The sequence below is a fragment of the Microtus ochrogaster genome, chromosome 7, assembly GCF_000317375.1.
Source record: "Microtus ochrogaster isolate Prairie Vole_2 chromosome 7, MicOch1.0, whole genome shotgun sequence".
Taxonomy (NCBI): Eukaryota; Metazoa; Chordata; class Mammalia; order Rodentia; family Cricetidae; genus Microtus; species Microtus ochrogaster.
The window spans coordinates 41268948-41287044 of NC_022014.1; the positions used below are offsets into that span (position 1 = coordinate 41268948).

General features: G+C 44.2%; 1 protein-coding gene across 5 annotated transcripts in view; it reads left to right on the forward strand.

The window, feature by feature from the left end:
- Fam114a2 (family with sequence similarity 114 member A2) overlaps positions 1 to 17830 on the forward strand; it is a 33273-nt gene extending 15443 nt beyond the window's left edge. For all 5 annotated transcript variants that reach the window (XM_005350032.2, XM_005350034.2, XM_005350033.2 and 2 more), the window contains 6 exons: positions 2636 to 2715; positions 7599 to 7721; positions 8604 to 8743; positions 10805 to 10877; positions 14360 to 14413; positions 16545 to 17830. In XM_005350032.2, the coding sequence (XP_005350089.1) occupies positions 2636 to 2715; positions 7599 to 7721; positions 8604 to 8743; positions 10805 to 10877; positions 14360 to 14413; positions 16545 to 16679 (605 nt within the window). In that variant the 3' untranslated portion in view covers positions 16680 to 17830. The remainder of the gene's footprint in view (positions 1 to 2635; positions 2716 to 7598; positions 7722 to 8603; positions 8744 to 10804; positions 10878 to 14359; positions 14414 to 16544) is intronic.
- Positions 17831 to 18097: the final 267 nt, after the last annotated feature.

Below are 18097 nucleotides of genomic sequence, written 5' to 3' on the forward strand. Positions count from 1 at the left end.
CATTAGTTTTTATTTTTATCGCATTTAAAATATATATACTTTGCATTTAAAATAATAGTTCATGGGAGGCCACGGGGTTACAATGTTTGAGGATTCCTGGGCTAATTATGCCAAACTGCAGCTCTATAAAAACTGTGATCATGATTGCTTTAGAGCTGTGTGTCCCTGTTCTCTGGTGATTCATCTTTTACTTCTGTTGAGTGTGGGAAGCTTGTCTTAGACGGCTCTCAGTCTCACTTAATTTTTTCCTTTTTAATCTACTGTGAGTGGGAAATCAAATAATTTTGTCTACTGAAAGCAAAGCAAAGATCCTCTGCAACACCTCTTGGGCCTTTCTGTGTGAGAAGAACAGAGGCCGAGTGTGGCTTTACCTGTGAGACAGGGATGTTTTCTGTTCTCTTTGTGTACTGAGAAGTCAAGCTTGCTGTGTATGTAATGACCTTTTATGTAAAGGTTCAGCTCTTGATTGGAAATGGGATTTGAATGTCTGGAGATCTAGAGATGCCAGTTTAGTACCCCAAGTGATACAGTGAAGTTAGACTTGGGTTCCAAGTAAAGACCCACCTCTCACAAAACCATGTGACCTCTGTAAGTGTCTCAGCACGGAGCCTTTGTTTCATCTTGGTTAGAAGATGATCTAATTCCTCTCATGGTGTCATGAGGAAAAATTAAATATATTTGTAGCCAGGCACATAATAGGTACCAAACAAATGTTTGCTAGTATTTTATTTAGAAAACATAAGTTATAAATAGGAGAAAAAAATCTGCATTTTAAAAAACTCAACAGGAAACCAATAAAGCAGTTTTGGTTTAAGTTGTTCCATTGTTCCTAACCAGACAGTTCCCATTTATTTATCAACCTAATTTAGGTTATTTGTACATGGAAAAATTAACAGTACTTGTTCAATTTAGTCAACATCTGGGCTTTGTATGATAATTAGAAGTCTTCATTCTTCTTTACTGTTCAGAGGGCTCCAAATTTTCTGAACAGATGGAACTGTCTGTGACATTTCTTCTTACCTTTGCTAGGAATGAAGACTTTGAAAACACAGTAGTGGTTTCCAGCGCAGTCCTCCTGCCTGCCCTGCCTCAGCTCTCCTATGTGGTCTTCCTGCCTGCCTGTCCCAGTTCTCTGGTTTTGGTGGAAAATGCTCAGTGACTTGATAGTTAATTGTATGTCACTGTCTGTTGCCGTTAAGACAGAGATTTGGGAATAACAGGAGGAGACGGTGCAGAGCCCAGCTCTGGATGTTGGTTGTTTTCCTTCCCATGAGCCCCCATGTTTTCTAGACCTCATTTCAGAGTCTTCTGTATGGGCAGCTCCAGCCTCTATTCACAGCCATCTTAAGCAGAAGTACCTGCCTCCTTCCAATCCATGCTCTAAACTTGGCCATTGAGCCCCACGCCCAGCCCAGCAACTACTTCTGTTCTAATGCATCAGCTGTTTGTGTCCTCAGTTTATGTAGCAGGACTTGACAGCAATTACCACATTTTTTCATCACTGCTTTTAATAGTAACAGCTTTTTGATCACTCGGATAATATAGTTGAATGCTTATAAATTTAATATATGTGCTGTTGTAATGTTCTGTTATGGACAACCTAAAATATACCACAGGGTGGTATTGTTCTGTGGGGTAAATATAGATTTATAATTGGTTATTTTGTGAGCTCCTTGGACCATTCCAGGTGGTTTCAGAGTCCTCCCTACACCCAGTCACAGTTAGAGCTTAGTTGGGAAAACCAAATGACTATGGGAGCCAGGTGTTGTTTCCTTTCGTGGTAGGTTGTGACTAGGAGTTGTTTACATGAGTTATGTGAGCGAGGGCTGTATCAGCGAATAGCTTTTCCCAAAGCCTGTCATCCTGGGATCAGTAAATCGTTTTTATTCCTTGCCTTAGCTGTCAAGAGAGAGGACAGAAGAACAGGTGGAAGAAAAGAACCAAGATGTCCCCCCCCCCCCGGAATTTTTCTGGGGATGTTTTTGGGGAAATATTAGGTATAAAGGAGAACTAATTTGGTGTTATGCACCATGGACTTATGATTAAGAAATACTCATGTTTGTGCTCAAAAATTTCTGTGTTTTAAGAGTTCTATTCTGCAGTACACGGCCTGGGCCTCAGCAGGCGCCAATGGGCAGGGTTAAGATGAGAGAGAAAGGAGGGCATTATTGTTTGTGTAGGTGTCTCTTGTGTTCTCCTTATCCCAGTGAGGGCCTTTAATACTGGGATAACACCATGACCAGAGCAACTTAGGGAAGAAAGGGTTTATTTTGCTTACACTTTTAGGTAACTCAGACAGAGAAGAAGCCTGGAGGCAGGGGCTGATGCAGAGGCCATGGAGGAGTGCTGCTTCTTACTGGCTTACTCTTCATGGCTTTCTCAGCCTGTTATCTTGTAGAACCCAGGATCACCAGCCCAGGTGTGACTGCTCACAATCAGCTGGGTCCTCCCGACCAATCACTGATGAAGACAGTGCTCTACAGGCTTGCCTACAGCCCCATCTTAGAGGGACATTTTCTCAATCGAGGTTCACTCCTCTCAGATGACTCAGCTTGGATCAAGTTGACTTAAATCTAGACAGCAGAGCATCCTTGGTGGTCTTTCTCAAATGTTTTATGTGGGCCTTGGTTTTTAGGTGACGAAGATTTTACCAAGGAGATAACAGAGCTGTTTGCTCAGCTTCATGTCTCTTCTAGACCAGAGAAACTCACCAGGGTAAGTTACTGCATTTTGAAGATCTTAGTTATTTTTTTTTAATAAGTTTTTAATGGGTAGTACAGTGTGGTGGCACATGCCTGTGATTCCGCCACTTGGGAGGCTGATGCAGGGGAATTGCATGTTCAAAGCCAAGACAACTTAGGCTACTTAGCAAGACCTTGTCTCTCATCCACTCCCCACCCCCACCCCCGCCACCAATATATGGACGTAAGATTGTAATTTTCTGGCCAGTTAGATTGCCAGAATGGAGGGTTTATTCTTGATAGTTCTAGAAAAGGAGCACATTTTCCCTGCCTCCTGCTCTCCAGGTTAGCATGTGAAGTCCATGTCCACCTCTTCATCACATGTCCCTTTCTGACCTGTTTATATGGAGTGCTTCATTTGCTTGAATGCTTAATCAAGCCTGTAGAGTTGGTCATTTAAAGTTGGCAGTGCTGGGCCAGGCAGTGGTGGCACACGCCTTTACTCCCAGCACTTGGGAGGCAGAGGTAGGCGGATCTCTGTGAGTTCGAGGCCAGCCTGGGCTACAAGAGCTAGTTCCAGGACAGGCTCCAAAGCTCCAGAGAAACAAACAAAACAAAACAAAAGTTGACAGTGCTGACCAAACTTCATGGAATCAAAGGTCAAGTGTCTATTGAGTGAGATCACTGATCGGAGATGATGAGCTGTGGCCCCGTCCAGTTTGGACCTGGAGCTGGACATTGCTGTGGCCACACAATGACTGACAGTGACTCTGCTAGTGACCATTTAGAATGTGGGATGAGGAAGTACCTTGACTGAGCCTGGTCTTTGGTGGAGACTCTGCACTGCCATGTGTCTAAGAGTCTTGTCTGAGCTCAGAGAAGGGCACTCCCGTGCATCCCACTGTCTGCTTATGAGATACTGTTGGTTTTCATGCATTGCTTCTAGCCTCTGCATCCACCTCTCCCAACCCTGAAAAGCTGCAGCAGAAGTCAGCAGCAGGCATGCATCATTGCTTGGCCACAGAGCTGCTGGCTGTGTGGAGTCAGCATAGCCATCCTTTCTCCCCTCCCAGCAGATGAGAAGTGAGAGACTTTGTGTTGTGTCCCAGTGTGCTGGCCTGGGGAAGATGGTGCATTCCCCAGTGTGTGCTCAGCAGCCACTTAGCACTCGATCTCCTGGCAATTGTTATATCACTGGGACTGAAATTTCTGATGTCAGCAGCTCAAGGGAGGAAAGACTTATTAGTTAGCTCATGTTTTCAGAGGATCTTAGTCTGCCACAGTGGGGAAGGCATGGCTGTTCAGCCCTGACCCCATGGTGCCAGGAGTGTGAGGTACTGGCTGTTCCTATGGTAGCAGAGAGTGGCCTGGGCCATACTCTTCAGAGTCCTGCCCCTAAGAACCTTCTCATCCCCACCTCCGAAAGAGTTCACAGCCCTCCAGCATATTCCACCAGCTGGGAACTGTTCCAAATGTGAGCCCTTAGGGGACATTTCAGAGTCAAAGCATGACATTGCTTATAGTCTACTGAAAGCAACATCAAAAAGAAAGAAAATTTGACAAAAAACAGTACAAAAAATTCCTGTACGGTCACTAGTGTTGACATGCTACTTCTATTGCTAACCGCATGTACTTTCTCTGTCTTCACATGCATCTTATTGTTCTTGTAGCTGTTTGAGAATAAGTGGGATGATGTGCCTGTCCCTTTGCATAACCACAGTACGGTTGTCACTTCCGCATACTTAACATGAATGAAAGACTTGGATTTCATCTGTTCTCCATATTTGTCAGCTGACTATTCTAGTCATGGTCTTGTTGCTGTGAAGAGACAACATAACCATGGCAGAACTTATAAAAGAACCCATTTAATTGGGGGCTTGCTTACATTTTAGAGGCCATTATCGTCATGGCAGGAGCATGGCACACATGGTGCTGGAGCAGTAGCTGAGAGCTACATCCTGATTCAAAGACAACCTGCCGAGAAACTGGGCCTAACATGGACTTTGAATCATCAGAGCCCACCCCAGTGACACACGTTCTCCAACAAGGCCACACCTCCTAGCCCTCTCCTTTTCAAATAGTGCATCCCCAGTGACTAAACATTTAAATATATGAGCCCATGGGAGGCATTCTTTGATGTTTGTTCGTTTTGCCCAGACAGGATTTCTCTGTGTAGCCTTGACTTTCCTGGAACTCTCTCTCTGAAAACCAGGCTGCCTTTGAACTCACAGAGATTTGCCTGCCTCTGCCTTCTAAGTGCTGGGATTAAAGGTGTGTGCCTCTACTGCCATCAAAGAATCCCATAATCTGGGCTATAAGGCTTGCCCCACCATCACCACCTAGACTTTAGGGGTCATTCGGGTTCAAACCACAACACTGTCTTAATGACTTAATGGTGTTCTTCCCAGCAGGTGTTTTCTTCTCACCGCCAGCCAACCTGAGACTGAACTGGTTTTAGTTGTCCTGTGTTTAGACTCCTTTAATATGTAGTAGTTCCTCAGCCCTTGTCTTTCATCATGTATATCTTTTTGAAAAACACAACTTCCCCCTTCTAAAAGTAGAACATTCCTGTTTGCTACCTGCCTTGAACGTTTGCCTGCTGTTTTCTCTCTTTTGTTAGTCTCTACATTCCTAGGCCAGAACCTTGTGTGATGACTTGTCACATCTGCAGGTGTGGGATGTTTATCTGTTCCTTATTGGTGATGTGTTGTGCAAGTCTCTATAATTACGATTTATTTCCCTTTGCTGTGGGTAAGCTACTGTGAAGAGATAGGTAAACACCATACCACTGCTCTCTTATTCCGACTCCACATATTTTCTTCATATATATACACACATAGATATGTATGTATGGTGCTGGGGATTCTTCCTCAATTTAGCTTCTGTTATGATTCTTTTGAGACTGTAGCTCAGGCTGACCTTGAACTCACCCTGTAGCTGAGGAAGACCTTGAACTCCTGATCCTCCTGCCTTCACCTCCCCAGTGCTAGGGATAGGGGCATATGTTACTATGCCTGGTTTATGCCGTGCTAGGGATTGAACCTAGGACCTCTGCATGCTAACTACTCCTATCAACTGAGTCCTATTCCCAACTGCTACGTTCTTGATTCCTGCACACTGGTTCTTACTGTGAAAATGATAAAACAATTCTTTTCTAGCTTGTCTAGAAAAAATTCTTCTATTTTTATTTTTATTTTATTGGTCTTTTGCTTATTTGTATTTCTGTATCAGGGTGTTGGATCCTGGAGTTACTTACAGTTTTGAGCTGCTGTGTGGGTGCTGGGAATTGAACCTGGGTACCCTGGAAGAGCAAACGGTGTTCTTAACCACTGATCCATCTCCAGTCCCAACTTGTCTGTATTCTATACTCTCGTCTTGATATATATATCTGTTTACCTAACACACTGACTATTCCTGCTTCTGTGCTTTGATATAATTCATCTGTTTTTTTTTTTTAAATATGTGTGCATACCCTTGTGGTCATGTGTTTGTGCATATGGAGGTTAGAGGTCGCTGTCAGATGTCTTCCTCAGTCATTTCTCCATTTTTCTTTTTGAGATAAGGTCTTTCACTGAGGCTTACTGATTTTCCTAGTCTAGCTGGATAGAAGGCACCAGTGATACTCTAGTCTCTGGCCCCTTAACGCTGGGATTACAGGCATGGATCACTGTGCCTGGCTTTTGCCAACCTAATCATCTCCCTAGTGTGTGCCCTCTCCCCATATTTTTTTTTTCAGAAACAGAGAAGTTAATATTTAAGTAATGGGAAGGGAAGGTTTATTTAGAACTAGATTGGATTGTTCTGGCAGGTTCTTTGGGAGCAGTCCTCTATGAAGAGGGAAGAAAGGACCCTGAAACAAATGGATACCAGGTTCTTTTCAGCTCGTTCTTGTAGCCTTGGGTGCGGCACCACCCAGGGCCCTTAAAGGCCTACGTGCAGTGGCACATCTGTGATTTAGTTGGAATGACCAAGGTCATTTGTAGTCTTCTTGTCTGGCTCAACTTTCAATGTGTTCTTATGTTTGTATAAAATTAATTAAGTGGATGCCTTCACTCAAGAGCAGTTGCCTTTCTGTCACTGCGATAAACACCATGACCAAAAGTAACTTAGGAAAGAAAGGGCTTGTTTCTTCTTATAACTCTTCTGTTACAATCCATTACTGAGGGACGTCATGGCTTTAATTTTTCAGAGAAAGAAGTTAAGATTGGAAATAATGATCTAGGCAGAAACAGTAGTAGGGTGAGCTGGGTGAGATCTGTAGAGAGTGTAGGCAGGCCAGCAAGGTCAGCATTACACTGAGCTGTAGACGGAGAAACAGTGACTGTGAGGTATGTGAACAACCGTAAGACCATGTTAAAACCAACCAACAAAACAAACCAGGGAAACTTGAGAAAGGCTCATTGCTAGGAGGAAGGAGAATTGTGGAGTTTGTGTGGAGTGGCAGTCTTCACACTGTAAGTCAGTGGATTAGTACATGTGTCTGTGGGCATGTCTGATGCTGGCTGTGCTTTAAACATGCAGGTACAAATGAGAGTGATTGTAGGGCCCATTTTTATGAATTTTAAGGATGGTTCAGGTTGTGGATGGTGAACAGAAGTCTTTGGTGTGGGCAGGATTGAGTGAGGGATGTGGAGGACTCTGGGCTGGGGAGTGCTCCGCAGCTTGACCTGGCTTCCAGGTTCAGGAGCATGTCTCATCTGTGCTCCAGATGCCCACACTCTACCTAACATAAGCCACAGAGCCAGTGGGGTTCACAAGGAGCCACTGGACAAGGTTCAGTGTACGACTTTGTATCTAGTAAGACAAGGACTTAAAAGTCACATGGTCTTTTCTGATGAGAAAGGCTTGTCCTCCAGAGTGCTGATTTATTCCTGGTAAGAACTACATTGAATTGTTGGATTATCTTCCTTTATTTAGGCAAGAAATACAGCCTACGAATGGATTAGAACATCTCTGGCTAAACCAGCAGCAGAGAAAGAAGGAGGAGAAAAACAGCTGGAGACAGAAAATGTTGAGGAAGCCAAAAAGAATTCAATAGAGGTAACCAAAGCAACTATAAATAGTGCTCTTAAAAAAAAAAAAAAGATAAAATTGAGGGAGCGCAGATGGCTTAGTGGTAAAGTGCTTGCTGCCCATGCATTAGGACCTAAACTTGGGTTCCCAGCATCCACATAAAAGGCTGGGTGTAGTATTACACAGTTGTAACCCCAGCATGGGAGGGTGTGTGAGTGTGAAGGCAAAAGGATTCTCCCAGGTCTCACTGGCCAGCCAGTCCACCTCTATCCATAAACTCCAAGTACAGAGAGACCCTATCACAAAAAATAAAGTGAAGCCAGGCTATGTTCTACAGAGCTAGTTCCAGGGCAGCTAGGGCTGTTAAATAGAGAAGCCCTGACTCCAAAAAAAAAAAGCAAAAAAACAAAAGTGGATAGTGATATAGGAAAGCATTGGACATGGGCCTCTGGATTCCACATGCACACACACAGGTGGATTACCCCCCCCCCCCCAATAAAATAGAGATTGCAGTTGAGATGAGGGTCCTTTTATTTTGTTAGGCTTGTATCAGTAATTTCAATGTTATGATTCAGGGTGGCATCATAAAATAGTTTCAGACTGTAGGCGAGGAATGAAGAAAAATAGTGAAGGGTGGAAGGAAGGAGGGAAGTTGGATGTTACCTCAGAGTAAGTTGTCAGACACTTACCTCAGTCCTTTGGCCAGAGTTAGTTACATGGTCACAGCCAGTCTTCTGTAGTTGTAAGCCGCACTGTGGAAGAAGAGCGGGTCTAGTAAACAGTGGCCTTCATCTTTCCTGCATGGGGGCACTGCATTCTTCAGTGTGGGAAACAAGGGACCGTCATTTCCACTTGCAGCAATAAACACCAACAATAATATTCTGTTTCTTTGTTTGCTTTGATTTTTAGGATATCCATGCATTTGCAATCCGGAGCTTAGCAGAATTGACTGCCTGCTCAATTGAACTGTTCCACAAAACAGCAGCACTAGTCCTGCATGGCCAGAAGCAGGAAGTGACAGCCTTAGAGAGGAGCCAGACACTTTCTCAGTAAGTATGATGCAGCCTGCACCTCTCAAAGGGAAACTGCTGAGAGGGTTTTCTTGCTCTTTCCCGGTTTGTTTGTTTATTTATTTATTTGTGGTTTTTTTGAGACAGGGTTTCTCTTAGCTTTGGAACCTGTCCTGGAACTAGCTCTGTAGACCAGGCTGGCCTCGAACTCACAGAGATCCGCCCACCTCTGCCTCCTGAGTGCTGGGATTAAAGGCATGTGCTACCACTGCCCGATTCCTTCCAGGTTTTAGAAAATTGCTTTTTAACAAGGTTCTGTTCCCATTGCACATGGGTATGTGTTTAGGGTATTGTTAGTGAGCAGGAAGAAAATCTACATATAAACCTGCCCATTTCATTAAAGGATTTGTTCTCTGAAAACTATTTCTTTGCAGATTGTTAGTCTCAGTAGGAGGGGTACTTGGAACAAGTAACTACAGAAAGTAGTCCTAAGTACTTCAGCTCTTAATTACAGTTATTAGTTACCACTGTTCGCTGTATGCCAGGCACCATGCTAAGGGATGAATGTGTATTAGTTCTGACTTTTACAGCAGCACAAAAGGTGACTGATTAGCACAGCTTTACTAACAGAGGAGCTACGGACCCCAGGCAGTTAAGGGAGGCTGCCCAAGCCCAGCATAAATTTTCTTTTTTAAAATTTTTTTGCTGATTTTGAACAAACATTTCAAAGTAGTAAAATGTGAACAATTCAGTAGGAAGGGTAAACCTAAGCCTAGTAGTTCTAAATCGAAATAGACAGTTTTATGTATGTGTGCATACGTGTGTGTGTGTGTGTGTGTGTGTGTAATCTTGCCCTTGATTGGCCATTAGGTCAAAGCCTGTGAGAGCTAGAGCTCTGCTCACTGTTGCCGCCCACAAATGCTTTTCCACAGGTATTTTTTGAGTGAGTGCATGCTGAACTATATTTCTTTTCTTCTGGTGGGAATTAGGTTGGTGTTTGATGCTAAGGTTAGCGGCACTGCTGCCATTCTCCTAGGTTTCTCATGGGGAAGTGAGCAGGCTTCTTAGGGAAAGCTCTCCTAGTCAGTATGACCTTCTTTAGGAAGAAATGATTGTGTTTACTTACTGAAACATGCCTTTGGGAGTCAAAAAGGGGCACCTATGAATGGTCAGTTAGGATAAAACTGATAGACGACCAAAAATGCGAGGGTTCTAAGCAGACTAGGATGTCTTCTAACTAACTGATCTTTTGACTTAGTTATTAGCTGAGTGACAGTAGTCAGGTTGTTTAACTTCCTTTAGTTTCATTGTTTTCCCAGCATTTTGGGGGCAGAGGCAAATGGTTCTCTGAGTTTGAGACCAGCCTGGTCTCCATAGTTCCTGGATATTCAGAGTTACATAGAGAGACCCTTTCTCCAAAACAGAACAAAACAAAAAAACAAAAAACCCAGCCAATAATATCAGTGCCTGTCTGGCTCATAGTAGTGTTGAGAGAGTAAAGGAGTCAACACATGATATGGAGAGTATGCCAGTGTTTGAGCCCTGGGAATTTATCACGAGGTACAGAAGAGCTGAGAAAACAATTGCAGGTTAGAGATGAGCAAGGGCAGGAAGCGTTTTCACTGCTCAGGCTGGAGAGACTTGGGCAAGAAGGAAGGGCGCCAGGAAATGGAGGGCTGCCCTTCAGGGACCGGAGCCTGGGAGAGGATGATTGGTTGACAAGTCATGATGAGGAAGAACAGCATGGTGTCCAGTGCAGAGTTAGAGAGCTCATCCACCCAAGAAGCATCCCTTGTAGGAAAAGGCAGCAGGTAAGGGTCTGTTTGTAGCAGGAAGAAATGGGCACTTTTCAGCACTTACCCCTCCCAAGTACTGATAGTGGCCCCTGGAACCCAAGATGGAGTACAGAACAAGTGGCAGGGTCACTCTGTCTCTTAAGTGTGTCTTAGAATGTGTACTCCATACTGAAACACTAGGAGAGAAAGGTGTGTCTGCACCTTTAAAGGCTTCTTTCTCCACTGTTATTAGGAGTGGCCTGTTTAGGTTATTAAAGGAGTAGAAAGAGAAAAAAGGACTCCTCTGACGTGTTCTTCTCTGCAGGGTGACAGTCGTGCTGTGTAAAGATCTGGGCTCCCTGTCTAAAGAGTTTACCACCTGCCTCACCACTGCTGGGGTAAGAGTTCCTGCCTTGTGGGGCTAATGGCTGAATACTTGATACAATTTACACACCGTAAAATTCACATGTTTCAGGGTACAAGTTGATGGTTGTTAGTGCGTCTATTTACAGAGATGTACAGTTGTTACTAGAATTGGATTTTAGGATATTTCATCACTGCCCCCTAAGTTTTCCACACAGTAGCGATTCTCTATTCCTTCTCCATATTCCCCTAATCCTAGGCAATGATGGTGCATTTTCTGTCTCCACAAAGCTTTCCTATTCTAAATTTTATTTCAGTGGGATCACAGGTGTATGTTTTGTTAGATTAGCATGGTAGTTTTGAACTTAGTCCTGTTTTAGCATGTGCTGGTACTTCCTGTTTTTTATCAACACTTTATTTTATGGCTGAGTATACCATGTTTTATCTTTTTCAGTTGATAGACCTTTGGACTGTTTCTGTTTATGATTGTTGTGAATGGTGCTGTCACGAGCATGGTGTGAGCTGTTGTGTTCATGGTTTCACTTCTCTTGGGTAGAGTACGAGATGCAGACTTGCTGGGCTTTCTAGGTGAGACGGTAAATGTCAGATTACTTCCAAAATGACTCCATAGTTTTGCGCTCTTACTAGCGGTGCATGAAATGCCGGTTTCCCTGCATCTTCACCAGTGTTAGCGGTGGTTCCTTTGTGGTTTTCGATGTGTTGGTGAGTGTGAAGTGGTGCCTCTCTGCTGACTAGATTTGTATTCCTCTACTGTCTGATGATTCTGAGTGCCTTTCCATACACTTCATGGCCACTTGTCTGATGCAGTGCCTTTAATTGGGTTGTTTGTTTTTTATTACTGGATTTTAGGACATTTAGGAGCTTCTTGTGTCTTATGGGATCAGCTTCTTGTCAGGTATGTGCTAGGCACAGACTCTCCCTCCGTACATGGGTTGTTTATATTTTTTACTTGTCTGCTTTTGCAGTGCTGGCAATCAAATCCAGGGACTTATATGTGCACAGCAAATACTCCACTGAGTTGTAGGTCCATCTTTTGGGTTTTTGAGACAGGGTTTGTGTAGTCCAGGCTGGCCTTGAACTTGCTGTCCTCCTGCCTTTGCTTCCTAACTGTTGGAATTACAGATGTACGCCACCATATTGGTGTTCCTGTTTTATTTTCTTGATGGTATCCTGTGCACAGTTTAAAAATTTCATCAAAATTCTACTCTCAGTAGTTTTCATCATCACATACAATTTTGGTGTTTTACCTGAGAAGTTGTTAGCTAACCCAGATCAACTTTTGAGTTTTCTTTTCTTTTCTTTTTTTTTTAAAAGACTTATTTATTTATTTTATGTATACGAGTGCTCTATCCTCATGCACCTGCACACCAGAAGAGGGTATCTGATCTCACTACAGATGGTTGGGAGCCACCATGTGGTCACTGGGAGTTGAACTCAGGACCTCTGGAAGAACTGCCAGTGCCCTTAACCTCTGAGCCATCTCTCCAGCCCAACTTTGAGTTTTCTTTGATGAGTGTTGCGCTCTTATGTCTGTGATGAATATTGAGTTAATTTGTGTGTTGGTGGGAGGGGCAGGGTACAGCTTCATGGGTTTGCATTCTTCGGTCTCATGCACCACTGTAGAGGTCACCCCTTCCCCACTGAAGTCTCTGTCCCCTTGCCAGAGGTCATGACACCCTAGACACACGCTTTATTTCTTATGTCTTTATTTGAGTACCATATATTATACCATGGTGGTTTACATGAGGAATGACTGCCATAGATTCAGGTGTTTGACTGTTTGGTCCCTGGTGCTGTTTGGGAAGGTCATGGAATTTATAGGATGTTGAGCCTTGCTGGAGAACTTATGTCACTGGAAGTGGGCTTTAAGAGTTTGTAGCCTTGCTGTTCACATTCTGTTTCCTTGTTTGGCTGAAAGTGTTTTCAGCCAGTTTCCTGCTCTGGCTGTTTCCTGCTCTGCCTGTTCCATTGTTACAGTCTATAGTTACTGAAGGTCGGTTGAGTGATGTGGAAGGTGACCAGGAAACCAATGATCACAGTGAGATAAACCAAGGACACGGAGCAGATGAAAACGACTTCACAGTGTGCACATCAGTGTTGTGGAAGAGTTGCTGTGGGGTCCTAAATTTAGCAAAACCGTGGCCTGATGAAATTCTAGAGCTGGAGTTTGGACTTTCTCTTTGGAGTAATCCTAGGCCGCAGCTTCTCTTCCCTCCTAGTAATTTCTTTAAACAAGCTCCTGGATTTCCTGAATGGAGCCGTTTTGTGGGTTTTAAGATGGCTAGTCAACTACAGAGTGCTGACGTGTTCAGTTGAAATTCATGCTGTGTTTGTATGAAAGGAGACTCGCAAGTGCCTCTCTTCACAACAGTTGAGGTGTTCTGAAGTCAGATTTCTAACTGCCCTTCTAAAATGAAGATTACTTTTCTCCTTATGGTTTATCTGCATGTGTATTTCATTGTTTTAATTTCTTTGAGTGTACTGTCTTGTTTTCTTTTCCTGCTGCTATGATAGAACATTGTGACTAATACATTCTAAGGGGGAAAGTTTCAGGATGAAGTCCACCATGGTCGGGAGGTCAGGCAGCAGGAGCTTGAGGCAGCTGGTCACATCGTCTGCAATCAGGAGAAGAGAGCAGCGGATGCATGTGTGCTGGTGTTCACTCCTTAAGCAGTGCAGGAGCCCCTGCTTAGGGGGTGGTCCTACCAGCAGTCACTTAACCCAGTCAAGATAACCCCTTAGAGGTGTGCTCAGAGGCCCGTCTCCCAGCTGATTCTGGGGTCTGTCAACACTAGCCATCATGTGTACATATTCACCCCCATTTTTCTCTCTTGTCCCTCCTAGTGCTGTCTCTTGGATAGTCCGGCTTATACTGCTGTACCTCCCATCCTGTTCTCCACATGCCCAGAGATATGTCACTCTAGAGTCCATCTCTTCTACCCCATATGAGGGTGGTACGGAGACTATCATCTCTCCTGCTAGTGGCATTCCTTCATTTCTCTTTTTCCTGAACAGAACTCCATTTTGTGTCTATACCATACAGAATGAGGATGTTTAAAACGTTGGTAAATGACTACAGGGGTGGTGAGATGACTCAGGGTAAAGACACTGCTGAGCAAACCTGATGACTCGAGTTCAGTGTCCTGAAGCCATGGCGGAAGGAGGGAACTGACTTCTGAACTGTTCTCTGCCCTCCACACTCATGTGTACTTGAGAATATGCACACAGGCGCGCGCGCACACACACACCAAGAAACATCAGCATCAGCACCCTCCCCCAAACTACAAGGCAGTGCATTCTCAGTTTGGTAGCATAGAAAGACACAGAAAGGAAGTTTACAGCACTTAAAAAGTTTCTTTCCAGAAATGATACTTTGCCCTTCCTTGGTTGAGATGTTTTGTGCCTTTGTTTACCTATGTATGCTTCAAGGTGGGACTCTGTTCTGCCTGTTGTTTTCTTCAGGTGCACTGTGACAAAACTCTCTCCTTCGTTCCAGGTCAGAGAAAGGGCGGATGTTCTGAATCCAGTACTCACTGCAGTGTTTCTAGAGGTTAGTAGTAATGTTTTTTGCATCTCTAAGGCATTATGCATTAATTTATTACATCCTTAGTTTCTTCTTTTTAAAAACCAGATTGCATTTTAGCCCTGCTGATACAAATATGACTATTGCTGTTTATTTGATGTTCGTTATATTCATTCCCTACTCAGTATTTATAAGGTGTAACAAAGCTGCAGGGTAAACTTGGATGGAAGAAGCCACCAGCTGTCATTCCCCAGTCCCTGCCCCTTGACAGCTGAATGCACAATCTCAGTAAAGAAACACCTCCTAGAGACCAGCTGCTAAACACGAAGGGCTGACACTCCCCAGACAAGCTCTTCCTGAAGGGCTGGGTCTCGTGCACAGGTGTTAGAAAACAAGGCATGTGACCATTTCCAAGGAAAAAGTCCTCTGTTTGACAGAGTAGCACTGAGCTTACATGTCCTTGTCAGTCCATGAGCATTAGGACCATAGGGTTTAAGTCTCCAGAAGAGGGGGCTGGAGAGATGGCTCAGTGGTTAAGAACACTTGGGGCCCTGGGGTTGAATTCCCGGCACCTACTTGGCAGCTCACAGCTGTCTGTAACTCCAGGTCCATGGATATGACGCCTTCTCACATACATCCATGCAAGTAATATACCAATGCACATAACAAAAATGTCTCCAGAGGAGGTGTGAGAGCATGCCATAGTTGATCATTTGCCACCAGGGTGGGGTGGTTTCTGGAGTCCATGCTTTCAGATTCTGACAACCGAGACTGTGATGGCCTGTCTAGAACACACAAAAAGCTCGTGAGAGGAATGTGTTGATAATTGGCTAGTGTTTAAGTATCAATTGAGGGTCAGTGAGATGGCTCAGTAGGCCCGGGTGCTTGTTACCGAGCTGGACGACATTAGTGTGAGCTCCAGGATCTCCATGGTGGAAGGAGAGAGTGGACTCATGAAAGTTGTTCTCTGTGCACTAAGAACCAGCCAGACTGTTTAGTTTAAAGTTATTTTAAGTTACTGTTAAGGAAATGCACTTAACTCTCCAGCTACACAGCTCTGAGTAGCTCAGAACTCTTGTGGTCAGTTATTTTAAAAGTGAGTCTGTAGTTCATTAGTTGGCAGAGCTGGAAGCACTTAGCAGCAAGGGGCCTCCCTGGACTTCCCTCAAGTGCTCTGTAGCCTTATGTTGGAATCTTGTTTTCAGTGCAAGGAGCTGTAACTAGATGATTTCTGAGGTCTCTTTTGGCTGGAAGCTGTGTTATCAAGTGTCCCACTGAAGTTCTGATAGGGGTGCCAGCCATTGATAAGTGCACAAAAGGTAGGCTGTCTTGGTGTGCACTCCCTGTTGCCAGTTTGAACAGGATATTTGTACATACAAATTTGAAGTGCTCTTGTCCTTGAAAATGTACATTTTTTAAAAAATATCTATTTATTTTTATTTTATTGGTGTTTTGCCTGTGTGTAAGTCTGTGTGAGGGTATTGAATCCCTTGGAACTGGAGTTACAGACAGTTGTGAGCTGCCATGTGCTGGGAATTGCACCTAGGTCCTATGGAAGAGCAGCCAGTGCTCTTAACCACTGAGCCATCTCTCCAGCAAAAATGTACGTTTTTGCTTTAGTGTGATGAACTGTTGTTATTCTGGAAGGGGAGACCTTGTCAGATACACATCAGATCTGCTCACTTGGGCCTGACTTCTCTAAGGCTTCTCGTCTCATGTCCACTGACCAGGCAGACCTGTCTGTAACTGTTCTTATCTGAGTGTGGTGCTTTGTCGTGGCACTGAATCCATGGGAGGAGCAGTGATGGTTCAGAGCCTCCTGAGAGCATGTCAGTATTTGACTCCAGTGCGGGAACAGAAACCCATTCAGCCCTGGGCTAGACAATCCTCGAATGTCAAGTGTGAGCAGCCATCTAGTGGGCCATGTCTACTGGGCAAGTTGGGGTGCTGGCACTCTTTTTGGTGCTGCTGTATTATCTCCCAGGTCTGTCTTGTCCTGTATCAAACTTGAGTGCGGTAGTCAAGCCTTTCCTTTCTTTACTTCACAAGCTGTGGCTTCTGCTGGACTGCAGACACAGGTCTGTCCTTTGTTGTCTTTCAGTGCTTTCTCTTTCAGGTGTTGTAACCTTTTCTTGTTGATGACTTTTCAATCCTCCAGGCCTCAAACAGTGCCTCCTACATTCAAGATGCCTTCCAGCTTCTCCTGCCCGTGCTGCAGATCTCGCTCATCGAGAGCAAGACAGAGTCACCCAGGGGTGAGCCGCCAGCCCAGAGCCCCCTGACAGAGCACTGAAGGACAGAGAGGAGTCTACCTGAGATCATGAAGGCTGAAAAACCCGACTTTCTTCAGGGAAGCCTTGCAGTCAGAACAAGATATCACCAAGTGTGTGAAACCCAGGCAGGAGCGCAGTTCACAGGGTTGCAGGCTTACAGGGCTATAGAGGCTCACAGGACTGTAGGCTCACAGGGCTGCAGGCTCACAGGGGTGCTTGCTTCTCTCCATGGCCAAGGCACCCAGATCGGCATACTGCTCTTCCCAGTTTTAGAAGTAATACAGTATTTGAAAAGACATATTTCAGGAAAGTCACTGGGACATTCTGTCAAAAATGCTGGACTTTCTTGGAAATATCAGAAAACACTAACAAGTTTGACATGGATGTAATTTGTTGCCAGTGGGTTGTTATACAAAAAAGAAGAAAACTTCAATTTAGTATCCTGGGTTTAAGACATTCTTTTCACCATGGGCTTTCTCTTTACTGGAATAAAGTCTGTGGCTTTTGCAGAACTGAGACTACATAAGCCCCAAGTGAGATGGTCCGACAGGTCCTCTACCCTCTCACCTTGGTAGATGTTTGGCATGGAGGAGAAACTTGTAGCTATATATATGAACTGCAGCAAAATGCCCTTTGGCTTCAAATGATTCCTTTCCCAGCGAGACCCCTGCTCAACTTGATTCAAGACCATGCTATTGCATGTCTGCAGATGCTCTGAGTCTCTTCAGACTGTATTGTGCACACCCTGCCTGAGGCTGCATTCATGCAGGGTGCATTCTTCAGCTGCCTACTCCAGAGGGGGAGGAGGCTCTTTTGGTGGTGGGGTTTTTGTTGGTCCTGTGAATGCTTGCTTATAACAGGATTTAGCCTCAGACATAACACATCTCTCCCTCGTCGTTCCTTTGTCTTTATGCATTTGTTAGTGCACTCTGAAATCAGTTCAAAGGCCATCCTATACTTTTCAGCCTTCATTGCAGTTTTCAACAATTAAGAGCTATTTTGGTATCCAGCTATTTTTAAAAATGTTTGTTACCTTAGTGGTTTTTAGTGGCTCTGGTAACTTGAGAGCCCTGGCCTTCATCTTTGAACAACTTTACAATAAAATATGATTATGCCTACTTATAGATGTGATATTTAAAAAAACATTAAGAATTAAAATATTTTACTTTAATGTTGTCTATTTTCATAAAAGGCTTAAAAATGAAGCATCTGAGAAACAAGGATATTCTGAGAAAGACAAGCCTCTTAGGTAACATGTCATTAAGGGCCCTGTTGAATCTATGAGGGGAACTTTGGAAATCCACACACTGGTGTGGCTCCAGCTGCTGGCTGCTTCTCGGACACCAGTCTGCTCATTTCTCAGCAGAACCCTTGCTGGTTATCGTATTGTCTGGAGAAAACCCGTGTCCCTACGTGTTTATGTCAGTCACTGTCCCAG